General features: G+C 46.3%; 1 protein-coding gene across 2 annotated transcripts; it reads left to right on the top strand.

Annotated features, from left to right (window-relative positions):
• The first annotated feature begins 251 nt into the window (after positions 1–251).
• GUSB (glucuronidase beta) lies at positions 252–12,155 on the top strand. 2 transcript variants are annotated; one of them, XM_074890315.1, is made up of 12 exons: positions 252–464; positions 2,152–2,340; positions 2,789–2,970; positions 3,496–3,638; positions 4,154–4,341; positions 5,270–5,422; positions 6,240–6,418; positions 6,817–6,963; positions 8,147–8,231; positions 9,802–9,978; positions 10,555–10,690; positions 11,935–12,155. In XM_074890315.1, the coding sequence occupies exons 1-12, from the start codon at positions 252–254 to the stop codon at positions 12,090–12,092; spliced, it is 1,950 nt and encodes a 649-aa protein (XP_074746416.1). In that variant the 3' UTR covers positions 12,093–12,155. The 2 variants fall into 2 exon arrangements, with proteins under 2 accessions (XP_074746416.1, XP_074746417.1); XM_074890316.1 differs by lacking the exons at positions 252–464; positions 2,152–2,340; positions 3,496–3,638 and having other exon boundaries at positions 2,824–2,970.
• Positions 12,156–14,364: the final 2,209 nt, after the last annotated feature.

Raw genomic sequence — 14,364 nt, 5'->3', positions numbered from 1 at the left:
GACTTCTTGCCCTCCCGCTTCAACAAGTGACTCTGAAAATAAATAATGAATGAATGAATAAATAAACAAACAAATAAATACACAAACAAACAAACAAACGCCCCAGCCCTGGAAATCCAGCGATGCCCGGCACAGCCCAGCTCCTGCCAGTGTTTTCCCGGCTCTGAGCACCCGGACCCCCCCCCGGGCTCTGCTCGGCCCCTCCCGTCGCGGCGGGACCTCCCCGCGGCCGGGCACTGCCCACAACCAAGATGGCGGCGGGAGCGTCGGGCGGCGGCATGGCGGGGGGCTGCCGCCTGCTCCTGCTGCTGGCGGCGGGCGCGGCGGGCGGCATGCTCTACCCCCGGGAGAGCCCCTCCCGGGAGCGGAAGGAGCTCGGCGGCCTCTGGAGCTTCCGCGCCGATTTCTCGCCGGGCAGGGACGCCGGCTTCGTACAGCGCTGGTACCGCCAGCCGCTCCGGCAGGTACCGCGGGCCGGGAGGGGGCGCGGGCGGGGGCTGCCGCTTCCCCGGGGCAGGGCGGTGCGGCACGGGGGGCTCTCCCCCGGGAAGGGCTCTCCTGCCAGCCCGGCCTCCCTCCTGTCCCGGGAGCACCGTTTCCCCCTTCCCCCCCCGCCCCAGGCTTGCGGGGCGGCTGCTCTTTGCCCCCCCGGCCCGCGCGAAGCGGCTTCCCGCGATGCAGACGTTTTTCTTCGGAGGCTTCTAATTACCGCGCGGTCTCTGATGATGCCGCTTCTGCCCCAAAGCCCGACAGCGTTCGGATGAGCCGCAGCCGCCTTCAGCTGCGGTGGAAACCCCGGTGCGGCAGAAGCCAGGCTGGCTTTGCACAGCCTTTCCCCACGGCCAGCAGCACGGGAGAAACAAAAACGTGCCTGCAAAGGGCGCTCTTCAGTTAGTTATTCCAAAGTAGCTGAGTGCAGATAAACAAGTTGTAGCGTAACTGAAATCCCTTAGGAAATTAACACCGTTACCTAAAAGGAAGAAGTTATGTATTCTGTGCATAAAATGTTTGTGTCCTTCATCGTTTCTATTTTAGCCCTTTGGCCATTTTTTTGCCAAATTATGGAAGAAGAGCTGCAAGGCACTATGCTGCTAGAAGTTTTGCAAAAAGAGACAGCCAGAGCAGAGGAATCCTGCACTATGCCCCCCGCAAAGGGAGACTTAGATGTGTACGTTCAACCTACTTTAGACATCAGAGAATCCCTCTGAAGGAGACGCACATTATGGCCATCCCAGTCAAAGGTTATCCTGTATCAGAAACTAGAAAATCCACTTCACCATCCAAAGATTTTCCTGCTAGGGTTTTCTGATGTCTAATAAGGGTGCTGAGTTTCTCTGCAGTGCGGGTACGGTTCAGTGCTGAGTCAGCCGCGCGCATGATGCTCGCCCCTGGGTGACCAGACCTTCCTCGTGCCGCTCTCCGTGGAAAGGCTTCCCTAGGAAAGGGGAAGCTGCTGCAGCACTGGTCTGTGCAACATCACGAGCACAGGAGGTGCTAAAAATGAACAGCTCTGTTTTGCAACATCATCCGGTTACCTCAGTGTTAAATGAATTACAACGCTGCTGGCCTCTATTCCTTATATTAAAAATAAGCAAGTGAACTGACTCTATTGTAATCCGAAGGAATCTGTGTTGCTTTCAGGGAGTGGGAAAGGCTGGACTCATCCCAGACAGTCTCCACGGACCTGCCCTGGGGGATCTGGCCCAAAATGTCCATGACTCTTGCCACCCTTCTACTACAGCTCTGACACCACAACACCAAACAGCTAGAGCCGTGCAGGAAAAACTACAGTTTGTGGGAAGTCCCAAGCTGAAACACAATGACCTGGGCATTTAGTTTTTCCCCCCTCACTTTTCTGATTCTGCTATATCAGAGCCATTAATAAAATCAGGAGGGGAAAAAGATATGAGCAGCTTCTTCAGGTAGGAACAGGCAGGTTCCTGGGCCTGGTCTTAAGCAGGACTTGTATAGGACCTGTGACAGACCACACCAGTTTCTAAACAGGTTTTTCCAAGTATTTCCGCTTGGCAAAGGGATTGTAGGACTGTCAGTGGAAGGGGACACCTCCAGCAGTACAGGTTGGACAGCCAAGACATAAAATTGCTTTTTTTAAATGATCTGTTCCCTCCCTTTCTGTGCAATTCCTGCCAGACCGGTCCTGTGATTGACATGCCAGTGCCTGCCAGCTTCAACGATATCACTCAAGACCCCAGCTTGGAGAACTACATCGGCTGGGTTTGGTATGAGAAAGAGGTGCTGCTTCCTCTCCGCTGGCTTCAGGATGACCTCAACACCAGAGTGGTGCTCCGGTTTGGTAGTGCCCATTACTACTCCATTGTGGTATGTCCATGTCTTTCCAAAATCATGCTGCACTAAAATCTGTCCCGTGACTTCTTCAGCAAACACATCTCTGCCTAGATGTTATATCCGGTTGCTATTTTCTTAACGCTTGGCTGGTTTCCTCCAGTCAAGAACTTGGCCATGCTTCCCAAGCCTCTCTTCTCTGAGCCTCCAGTATCAGGACTAGTAACTAAAACATGTCCTTGCTACAGGATCTGCCCAAAACAATGTCTCTCAGTGACACTTGCTTCTATGTGACCCACACCTAGCTCCCAGCAACAGAAGGGCTGCTAGGTTGATCCCTCAAGGAGTAAGAGCCCAGAAGAAGGTTCAGTGTTACTGGGAATCCTGACTGCCCTTTGCTGGGCTCCTTCCCTTCTCCCTGCTCTGCTTGCTACAAAAACCCAGTAATTCTGCTGCTTGGCCTCACGGGTGTCTTCTCTTGCAGTGGGTCAACGGAGTGCAAGTCATGGAGCATGAAGGGGGTCACCTCCCTTTTGAAGCAGATATAAGCAGTGTCATCCAGGGCAGCCCAGGGATCCCCTGCCGCATCACTGTCGCGCTCAACAACACTCTGACACCCCATACTCTGCCTCCGGGGTCAATTCAGTACATGAATGACAAAACAAGGTGAGTTGCTAAAGCGCTGGGCTGCTGAGCTTATCCCAGGGATGAGAGAATGGGAATTTATTCAGCTGCTGGTTCATAAGACCCTCCAAGCAACTTCCAAAAGCATGGGATTGTATTTATGGTGAAACTCATCAGCTGAGCAGGGAGGAGTTCAAGCTTTGGTGTCATGAGGAATCTGCACGGAGTTATTGCGTCTGTTTTATACACAGGACGCTGAGGTTAAGTGATTCGCCAAGTTGAATCAATGGCAGATTTGAGAAGCTTGAATTCAGCTGGAAACTGCAAGTACCAGCTCTCCTAAAGGACCAAACCTCTTCAGGCACTAGATATTTGTCAAGTGGTAGTCCCCTTCAGTGTGGCAGCAGTAGCACTACTGAAAGATAGATCTGTCCTTTTATAAAGACTATTTTACCAGCTGGCATCTATTATTACATGACTATTTTACATTGCTAGCATCCATATGCTGCCTTTAGTCCATGTGTAATGAAACATAATGCAGCCATTTCTCCTGTCTTGCTCACTCAGGTATCCCAAGAACTATTTTGTACAGAACATCAGGTTTGATTTCTTTAATTATGCTGGAATCCATCGCCCGGTTGTGCTTTACACCACTCCTTCTGTCTACATAGATGATATTACTGTGACAACTACTTCATCAGAGAGTGTTGGTAGGTCCAGAACAATTACAGCAGCTACCTCAGGCCCCAAATGGAGATGACAAGGGCAGCAGCAAAAATACCCTGCAAAAGTCTGATTGAATTTGTTTTGTAGTGGCTTTCTCTTCAACCTGAGCTGTTCTGTTGCACAGGTCAGCAGCTGCAAGAATATGGTAAAGAGTTCAGAAGCAATAAGAAAAAAAGTGCTTGCAGGAGACTGCTGTTAAGGTGAAAGGATGATCAGGTGTTTCTCAAAGTAGAATTTCTCAGTAAGGGCAATCTTCCTGCCACTTAAAGCAGGATTATCTCTAAGAAACAGAGTTGTGTGATACACAAATCTTTCTGGAAACTTCTGGACCTCAAGACAGACAGGTCGTGCTTCTTACATTCAATTCATGCCACTCTGTTGTTGTTCTACATCTCCCTCAATTTTTAATGCTGCTGTATGTGAAAACCCTTCAACGTTTCTTGCATATATTTTTCCTTTCGCAGCAGTCTCTGATTGTCTTTTGTTTCCTTTGAACCAGCAATGGTGCAATACCAGGTGTCGGTTGTTGGCAGCACACTCTATTCCTTGTCCCTGAGTTTACGTGACCAAGAGGGGAAGGTGGTTGCTACAGGCGATGGGCCAGCTGGAGAGCTAAAAGTCCTGAACCCAAATCTTTGGTGGCCTTATCTGATGCACGAGAACCCTGGATACCGCTATTCCTTAGAGGTAACAGTGACATTTCTTCCTTTCTGTGTGCATTCCCTCTGATGGTCTAATAGAGTTAAGGAACTGCCATATGGCCCATCTTCCCTACTCATCTTCTCCCACGGATCCTGTTCAGGCAACCAGAGTGGCATTGCTAATCATGCAGTAATCAAATCAAGCTTTGCCAGCTTCCTGGGTGCTGAACTGAAAGGTCTGTCAGCGAGAAGAAAGGCATGCCTGGAGCACGTGCATGCACACCGAGATGCTTGCCCTTCACATTTAGGGTCAATTCATGCCCTGCAAAAGGACTGTTGAGACAATACAGGGGAGGAGGTATCGTGAAAGCTGAGAGTAGAGTCTCTGAGGAGCAGGCTGCTAACCTCTTCCACATGCTTTGCTACACAATGAGCTTTCTTCCTACTCTGCAAGACAAGAGTTCAGCTTCAATAGCACAAGCCTGGAAGACACTGTGCGAGTTAAGGATGAGTAGTGATGTTTAGGTGCAGAAATTAGGGCAGATGAGCTGCTGTGAGTTTCCAGGGGCTCAGGTTCATATCTCTTGTGAGCAGATGACATTTCAGTCATTGCCTGGTATCAAGGTGCAGGGCAGGAGACGTGTACTACTGTCTTGCCTAGGGGGATGAAATGGCATGAATGAATAATGGGAAAAGACACTGAAGCTCTTAGGGTGAACAAGCCCCAGAAGGGTCATCCAGGGTTCATTTCCCATCCTTCAACCTCCCCAGCTTGGATTTGTATTTTCTGTTAAGTCAGACCTTGCTCCTTTCCTGAGGACCACAAGAGGTGGCTGGAGGAGCGGGCTGTGTGCTGAGGCAGGGCTAGGAAATGGATGGGAGGTCAAGGTAGCCCTTACAGACAAGGGGGAGGGAGGACCGGGCATCCTTGCAAAGCCCATCATGTCACTTGTGTCTCCCCCTTGGAAATTCAGGTGAAAATGCAGACACAGGCAAACGGGGCATTGCTGGAGGATGTGTACACGCTCCCGGTCGGCATCCGCACCGTCCATGTCACCAGCACCCAGTTCCTCATCAATGGCAGGCCCTTCTACTTCCATGGCGTCAACAAGCACGAAGACGCAGATGTAAGTGTGTGGCACCTGCAGTGGGGGCACCTAATGGCACCTTGGTTCATGCTGCTGAGGCAGCACCCACTCTTGACTTCCCTCTCCACTCCATGGGGCCATTTCCTCACACCCTTCTCCCAAGCTGGGAGCTGCTGGGGGGAGCTGGGGTGAACTTCTGTCAGCATTAAAGGGGCACCATGCCCAGCCTTGCCGTAGTCGTAACATCCCTCTCAGGGCTCACAGGCAAGCCCATGTTTGCTGGCAGAGGATCTAAAATGACCCTCCGGCCATGGCTTCCAGTCAGAAATAGCAGCTCTCAGGTTCCCCACCCTGGAAAATGCCGGGAACAAAGTCTGTGGCGGGGGAGTCTGAGTGGCGGCGGAGCCGCAGGGCTGAGCCGCTCTGTCCCTGCCCACGCTGCCTGCCAAGCCACTCACCTCAGGAGCGGCGGGCAGGGGCTCTCCTCACGGGCAGAGTCCTGCAGGTCGGGGATCCTCCTTCACCCTGTCCTCCCCAGCCCACCTCATGGGTAACACCAGATGGAGGGAGAGGGAAGTACCTCCCCGAAATGTCAGGCAGCAGCAGCGCCGGCAGCTTGACTGCAACCGCCATCCCCTCTGCTTCTCCAGACAGCCAGGGTCTGAGTGTGCCTGTGGCAGTGCCCCTCAGAAAGGCAGACACTGCTCGGGGAGGTGGAGCAGTCAGCTAGGAAGGGTACCTGAGGCTGGAAACGCTCTGGGAGTGAGCAGGGAAGCGGTGGTGCCCTGCTAACGGGTGAGGAGAAGCCTCAGCCTGGCAGTGTGACAGGGTGCCGTGTCTCTCTCTCCCCCCCCAGATCCGTGGCAAAGGCTTCGACTGGCCCCTGGTCGTGAAAGACTTCAACCTGCTCCGCTGGCTCGGGGCGAACTCTTTCCGCACCAGCCACTACCCCTACGCTGAGGAGATCATGGACCTGTGCGATGCCTACGGCATTGTGGTGATCGACGAGTGCCCAGGAGTGGGCATTAAAATGTCGTAAGCAATTGCTCGAAGGACCCTTCCCCTTCTCTTTATGTTCATCCCTGCCACACAATCCCCCTCCCGTCCCACAGCGCCTGTTGTCCTGATAATGGAAGTACTTTGCTCTTATTTGGAAATCAGCCTGTTGCGCCACGTGTGCCTGGTGAGGTTGGGCAACCGGAGGGCGTTTTGCCACGTGGCCATCATGTCATTCAGTCTGGCTCAATTAATGAGCCCAAACCACAGCCCTGAACTGTGCAGCAGGCTTTGGGGTAGTAGGGCAGAAGCCATATTCAGTGTCAATGCTCAGCTGTGGTTATACACCCCAGAGGCTTGAGTTTTCACAGGGAAAGACAAAGGGGATGGATTTTATACCCTCACCTCACCAGGTCTTGCTTCCTTGTGTCTTTAAGCGAGAGCTTTGGGAACAAGTCCTTGCAGCATCATCTTGTTGTGATGGAGGAGCTGATCCGCAGGGATAAGAACAGGCCATCAGTTGTGATGTGGTCAGTAGCCAACGAGCCGGCATCGGAGCTGCCCCCAGCAGGTTACTACTTCAAGTAAGTGAATCTGCTTTTACAGAGAGCTGAGGCTTGAATCTTGACAAATGATGCATCTTCTTCCTTTGGGATGGCACAGAGAAGTAGTAAAGAGAGGGCAAGCATTTTTTTGGGAACCCTGAAACAGTACCCACAGATACAAACTAAAAGTGTAACTGCTGCATGCATTGAACTGATGCTCAGAACCACACAACACTCTCAACTTGTTTCTGAACCAGTAAGGCTCTGCAAAATTACCATGAGTCCACTTGGTCTGAGCATCTGTTCTTGACCTAAGTAAGGGTCAAGCAAAAGCAGGCCTGATGGGAACAGAATATTCCTTGTTACCAGTGGAAGATGAGTGCAAAATTCTTTGAAAATTGCAGCAAAGCTGTAAAATAATTGGCCTTTAATTCTGAAGATGAGGTTCTTCAGTTAGTGCTAGTTATTTGGTTGGCAGGGGATTGTGACACCTCACTTCAAAGCCACTGCTTCGAGTGCCCACAGACTCCTTGGTTTTATTTTTAAGAGATTTAAGCTTTGGATAGCCAAGAGTCATCTCTCTAATGGGGTAGCAGACTGACACTAGCAGCTGTAAGTGCATTAAGATGTAACTGTGAATTTTCATTCTTCAGAATGATCCATCACCCTCCTGCAATGTCAAGGTAGCAGCAGAGCTTGACCTTCCCATTCTCTCTTATCACTCTCATTTGGAGTTTCCTCAAAAGCAGCCAACCTGTGACTGCTCTGCCTGCTGTGGTGCAGGGCTGGGGCCTTGTGCTTTTGCAGGAACACAGCCCAAGAGTTATTCAGAAACCTCCCATTACCTTTCTTACTCTTTTGTCTTCAAAGTCCCTGTCCCTTTTCCAACATCTAAGCTGCTGGCACCAGCAGACAAATTAACATGTCCCTGTTTGGAATGCTTCCACTCTGGTCCTTTTTCAGGTGGGATAGCAATCAACTTTGTGGCAGATAGTCTCCTTGACAAGATACTTATACTCCTACAGAACTGGCTAGAATTGCCGGCACTTTATAGCAGATGATCACTAAGCATCCTGCAGTATTTACTTAAAAATACTCTGTCTGCTAAATCAAAAGCAGTTCCAACTGTTGAGGGCGGGGGTGGAAGGACAGAGAGATTGGGGAAATGGGGCTGTGCTTCTCCAGAGTGGTGTTGAACTCTTGCTTTACTGTTTGCAAACAGGACAGTGATAGCTCACACTAAAGCCCTCGATCCCTCCAGACCAGTAACCTTTGTGACAGATGCCAATTACGCTCTTGATCATGGTGTAAGTTTACTTTATTTTCTAGCTTTTTTTAAAATTCATACATCAAATTTCTTCTTGTCATTTGTTTTACAGTCCTTTTCCCCCCGCCTCCCCGAGTTTACTGGAGGTATTTAACAGGGAGAGGCAGAAGAAAACTTACATTTTTGTTTCTAGTATAAAGCACCTTGTCCTGTAGTTGTAGTCCAGCTGAAAAAAAACCACCTGTAAGAGAGAACACTGCTTTGTCTTGCATGAAGTATGCAGGATCAGACCCCTGGATTCCATTAACATTGTCATACTTTGCTATTCCATTGGTTGTGTTTACTGATGCTCAGGATTCTCACTTGCAATTAAACCAAAGCTTAAACCTCTTTAAAAATGCTAACGTCCCTTCTGGAAGTCTAAATGAAGGAAGCTTTGCTTTAATTCCTGCTTTAAACTGCTCTAGATCTTATTTGGCAGATGTCTGTTAACACTGAATAATCTAAAAGCTCTTCCAGCTTCATAATTAAAGTCCTAGAGCTGCATAAATAGCCAACATGCACTTTTCTTGCATGTCTGTGCCTTAAGCTGGCCACAGCATGAACCAAGGATCTTTAACACGCATACATTTGTTTTTGGAGTAGTTCCTATGCAATTTCTAATTTTTTTAAGGTGGCTTTACAAGATTTGTCACTACTGTACAACACTTCTAGCAGGCGAGCGTGTAGGTACATGATACCACCCCATCCCTCTTACAGGTTAATTCTTTGTATTTCTTTCAAGCTGTCCTACCCTTGGCAGAAATGGCCTTCTGTAACTGAGAGGTCTGTTCCTCGCCACCCCAGGAAAATAAAACTGCTGGCCTTAGTTTTGAAGGAGCCCAGCAGGGATCTGCTCTTGGATATCGCTGTTTCATCAGGCGCACACACACACACACAGACTCTGACATCCCATCCCCACGAGCGTGTTCTGACTAGCTTGAGGAGACACAGGAAAATAAAACCAAAGAACAGATCTTATACACTGCTGTGATATTAGAACTTTTTTCTTTTATTACAAAACATGTTAAGAGAACATTGAACAAGTTACATACAACATCACTTTATCTTTAGTGGGCTTTGTGCCCTTTTATCATACTGTCCATGTGGTAGAAATGGCATAGAACTTGCAGAATGCTTAGTCTTAGTATTGCACCATCGATGCACAAATTTAGTTGCTAGTCAAAATATTTGACCACTAACTTGGTAATCACATTCCAATACTCAAAAAGTACATCTAAAATGCACCAGCAAGCCAGAGACATCTTGGAAACTCAAAAGCTTCTAATAAACCTGAGGATGAAATGGGTTGATCTTGTCTCTTTGCTGTGACTTCCTAAGTCTGTAAGAAAAATGCCAAATTAATATGCTATTAGCTTATTAAATTTATCCTGCTTTCTTTGTGGGAAAGATGTCATGTTGGGAGGGCCTGAGTGATTGGGGGAAAAGACTTTATTCTATGCGTAATAAAACTGGATTCCATGAAGTGAACCAAAAGGAGGATTTAGCTTTATGAGTGAGTCGTCTACTTTGAGCTCTGTGACAAAACACTTTCACCTTGTTTTTTGTAGGCTCCTTATGTGGATGTAATTTGTGTAAATAGCTACTTCTCCTGGTATCACGACCCAGGCCACCTGGAGGTTATTCCACTACAACTCACAACACAGTTTGAGAACTGGTATAAAACCTACCAAAAACCCATTATCCAGAGTGAATATGGAGCAGACTCGGTTCCTGGACTTCACAGTGTAAGTGTTATAGATGCCCTAGATGGAAAAAAAGCACTGCTCTTCTTACAGAGTCAGCAAAATTTAACTAGAAAGAGATGGGTACCATTAAGCCTGACTTGTGAGTGGCAAAAGACTCCAGAATTGTAATCCTGCTCCACTGAAATCCACTGAAACCTTTGACTAAAAGCACTGAGCCCTCTGAAATCTGTCCCTTGGCATTTATAGAAAATGCTTAATTGGAAGAGAGGACACTGGAGACTAGACATTCATTTCATGATGCTACCCTGCACAGAAGGGGGTGGCACTCCTATACCTGTAGTGACAAAACACCACTAACAAGCCAAACCACAGATTCCCCCCCAGGGGTATCCGGCATTGTGTTCGTATTTTATGTGCATTTCCCCTTGTAATTTCAGTAGTTGCTAATTGTCACTAAATAGCCATTCTTAATGAAGCAGCAATGAAAAGACCCAAGCGACTGTAAAGCTTGTCTTCAGGAAGCAGGTCCCCAGTAAATAGGAAGTTAACATATGGAGCCTTTGCTGAGATTAACTGTCACCTTCATTCAAGGCCACCTCTTTTTTCTGGCTGTAGGATCCACCTCTTATGTTCAGCGAGGAGTATCAGAAAGCTATGCTAAGAGAGTACCATTCTGTTTTTGACAAAAAGAGGAAAGAGTATGTGATTGGGGAGCTTATATGGAATTTTGCTGACTTCATGACTAATCAAGGTAAGCGTATATTCTAAACAACTCTCCATCCTTCTTGAATGGTTTATGACACACAAAGAATACTGTGCTGTAGGGTGGGACAAAAGGGCCCTCTGCTTACCAAGACAGAGCATAGCTGGTTTCTGTGACAAAGTCCAGCATGACCAGAGCCAAGAGGGAATGTCCTGCCTGCACTTAGTGCATCCTCTCTCCCCCACTTGAGCTCCTAGATGTCCCACTAGGACATGAGACAATGTGCCAGGGCAGAATGCAAGGGAAGCTTGTGAGCAAACCCAGATTATTTCTATTTCTTGGCCATCCTCAATTCAGTCAGCTGTTAGGGATGTGTCTCACTTGCTTCATATTTCATCTACAACTGCCCTTAGTAACAAAGCACCTTAAATAATGTATTACTAACTTGGTATAGAGGTTTAGCAATAGAGGACCAGATGCCACACTGGTAGACAACAGTCTATGATGACACTCCATCCACAATTAATAAATCAGTGCATTTGCAAAGTATGGGGCATTACTTAATTTACAGTGCAGACAGTCACACAGAAATTAAATGATTACAACTCAGAAGGAGACCTAGTAAGGAACCAGTTATGCATATGCCACCTGCAGTGAGTTAGGGTGGTGAACAGTCAGTGTTCATTTCAGGCAGAGAAACACCATTCAGAATAATCTGGAGAGCACCAATATAAGCATTAGAAAGCTAAGTCATCGCAGAGAAGCAGTCAGAAAAATAATACCGTTTTCAAATAGGAGGATGGAGAAAATGTAGTAGACAAGTTCATATACACGTATGCTGTTCCATGTCTCTGCATGTTGCAATCATCTCTTCTAGTTTCCTACGAAAACTAAAACAGGCAAAAAGGCTGTAGACACCACTAAAGGACAGTACAGTCAAATAGCTAGCAATCAACATTTTCACCATCAAATTTCAAGGTGGAAGTAATGGCAGAAGGAATATCTGCTCTAAATATAATACTGATCAGGTTAATGGGCACACCTGAAACAACTGTCAACTTACCAGTTGTGAATACAATGAATTGCAGCTATATTGCTCAGTTACATCAATTAATCTTGCCAAGATGACACAAGTTACATCTGCCACGTTCCCCACTGTACCTGACTGTGTAGAAGAAAGTGCATAGGTCTCTTCCTCCTAACCTGATTTAGTACATACATTGTAACAGTTCACAGTAGAGGATATAAGAGCATTTTACATATACTTGCTTTATTTTATAACTTCTCTACAGGGACCACACGTGTTTTGGGGAACAAGAAAGGAATATTTACCCGCCAACGACAGCCCAAATCAGCTGCATTTGTCCTTAGAGAAAGGTACTGGAAGATTGCAAATGAATCAAGCTGTCTTCCTCCTATAATAAAATCACATGCCCTCTTTCTGAAATGAAATCAATAGGTGTAATGGCTGGGTACTATGCTGAACTTGTTCATTAAATTTGTTTAAATAATATTTATGTCTGACTCAAGTCTTGCAAGTCTAATGCAATTTCTAGTCCACCTGAAGTAGTTACTATGATACAAAGCAGATCAGAAACGCTAGTTTCCTATGCTTAGCCATGTCTGTAGGCTTCCTGTCTCCAGGTAGTAAAATGAATATTCAGAGTTTCAAGGAGCTGAAGTTAGAGATCCTGACTGAGGTATCTTTTTATGGCAAAAAAATAAAAATATTACATGATACAAATCAATGCTGAAGACTTAAAAAATCCAACTTACTCTAAATAAACATCACATCCCTCCAATGCAATTGAGGTTTTCCAGTTATACTCCCCTAACAGTTACACTACTCAGATCACAGCAAATTGTCCACAGGATTACCAAACAGCACAATTTTAATAGCTTCTCACGCTGGAGAAGAATGTATGTGGCTGGCTGAGAAATTCTGAGAGCTCACAGCATTCAGGAGGTCTATGAACCACTGCTTCTGTGAGGATACCCAACATACTCCAGTACAGTATGGAATTCATACTACAGCAGCAAGGTGGAATATGTTAGATAGGTAGGTACTACATCAATTTAACTTTGTTTAAAACTATTTATTTTACTCACAGTACCAGAACTGCCGCTATTACATGCGGTTTTACCTTCCAGCATGGAAGGGCTTCCTTCATATTAAATTGTCACTATGCACTACAGTAATAGTAGTCTAGAGGGTTTGTTCTAAACTTTTTTGATATTGGCCTGAAGCGTTCAGGGGTAGGGCAATGTGTAAATTAACGTGCACGCAGTACTTTAGACAGTAATGTGTAGTAACGTCCCTTTCAGGCTGCACACCAGTCTTAAAAGGACACTAAAGGCCAGGCTTTAGCCTGTAATACTCACAGAAGAGTTCAGAACACTTCGTTTGCAAACTTCTTATTGCAACATCCATGGGTTGTCCCAAGAGCAGCGTCACCTGTGGCAGAACCACAAAACTGGAGGCTGCCTACTGAATTTTGGAAGTTGGCACAATTATGTAGCTTCATTATTCGGATTCACAGATACTGTGTGAAACTGTTATGACTATTTTTTCTGCAACTCACTCTTCTGCTAGTATCTCAAGTGACCAAAACATCTGCCAATAGAAAGAAAATATTTGCTTTTATGTTGTGTGGTGGCCAAATTCTCTTTTCTTTAGATGTGGTTTATTACAAGCCAACAACACCTTCCACACTGCCACATGTAGAATAAGGACATACATGTTTACTGCAGACTTCAAAACAATTTTTGAGTTTTTAAGGGAAAGAAGAAACATACTCTCAACATTCCTTACCCTATGTTAGGTCTACAGATTTTCTATGTAACTAAAACCCCAGAATATGAAAGTCTATCCACAGTGAAAAGACACTTGCTCAAATGTACCGTGGTAGAAGAGCAAATACCATATTTAAGCCCACTACCAGTGTTTGAAAGTCATTTCAACTTCTTGATCTAGACATAATTTTTTTAAAAATAATTTTCTTCCCCATTTCAACAGACATGACATACCAACAGCTGCCACATCAAAATACAGATAAAGATCTGACACTGTTAACTCATTAAGAACTAGGGCTCAGATCCCTGTGATAACACACAGGGCTTGTGGTTGCAGAAGAGAAAGCCATTGCTTTCATTCAGTCCAACAAAACAGATGCAAAGTTTAATATCCACATGTATGGTAAGCATGCATTTCAGCATCTTAGTTCCTGCTTGTTCTTAACAGCTCAGTGCAATTGGAAACCCAAGCCGCCTATCCAACCCCTCCACAAAAGCTCCCTCCTTTCCCCCCAATCCAGGAAAACATACAGCAGTTTCCAGACACTTTGTCATCTTGTTGGAGTTAAAGCAGACCTACAGAACCAAGGAAAGCAGGAAGTGATAAAAATAACATACTTAACAGGGGGTTTTTGCATGTTGCTTAAAGAACTGTAAACAGTTAAAGCCTCAAGTCAGTGCTGCTCAACCTTTACACACCCATGTGCACACAACATTCAGCAAGACACAATGAAGCTGCAGAAACTCTATAAACTGGTATCTCTGAGGACCCAAGTGCTTTAACCCTTCTACTGCTAACACACAATGTCTTTGAAAAAAAAAATAATCCCAACTTAATACATTTCTAGAAACAGAATTACAGTACTGACTTTAAAAACAGTTTCTAAGGCTCAGACTGAGTCCAAAAAGGCCTCTGATTGGGTTCATTC

Source organism: Strix uralensis, chromosome 20 (genome assembly GCF_047716275.1).
Source record: "Strix uralensis isolate ZFMK-TIS-50842 chromosome 20, bStrUra1, whole genome shotgun sequence".
Taxonomy (NCBI): domain Eukaryota; kingdom Metazoa; phylum Chordata; class Aves; order Strigiformes; family Strigidae; genus Strix; species Strix uralensis.
This window is presented reverse-complemented; position numbering and strand designations above follow the sequence as displayed.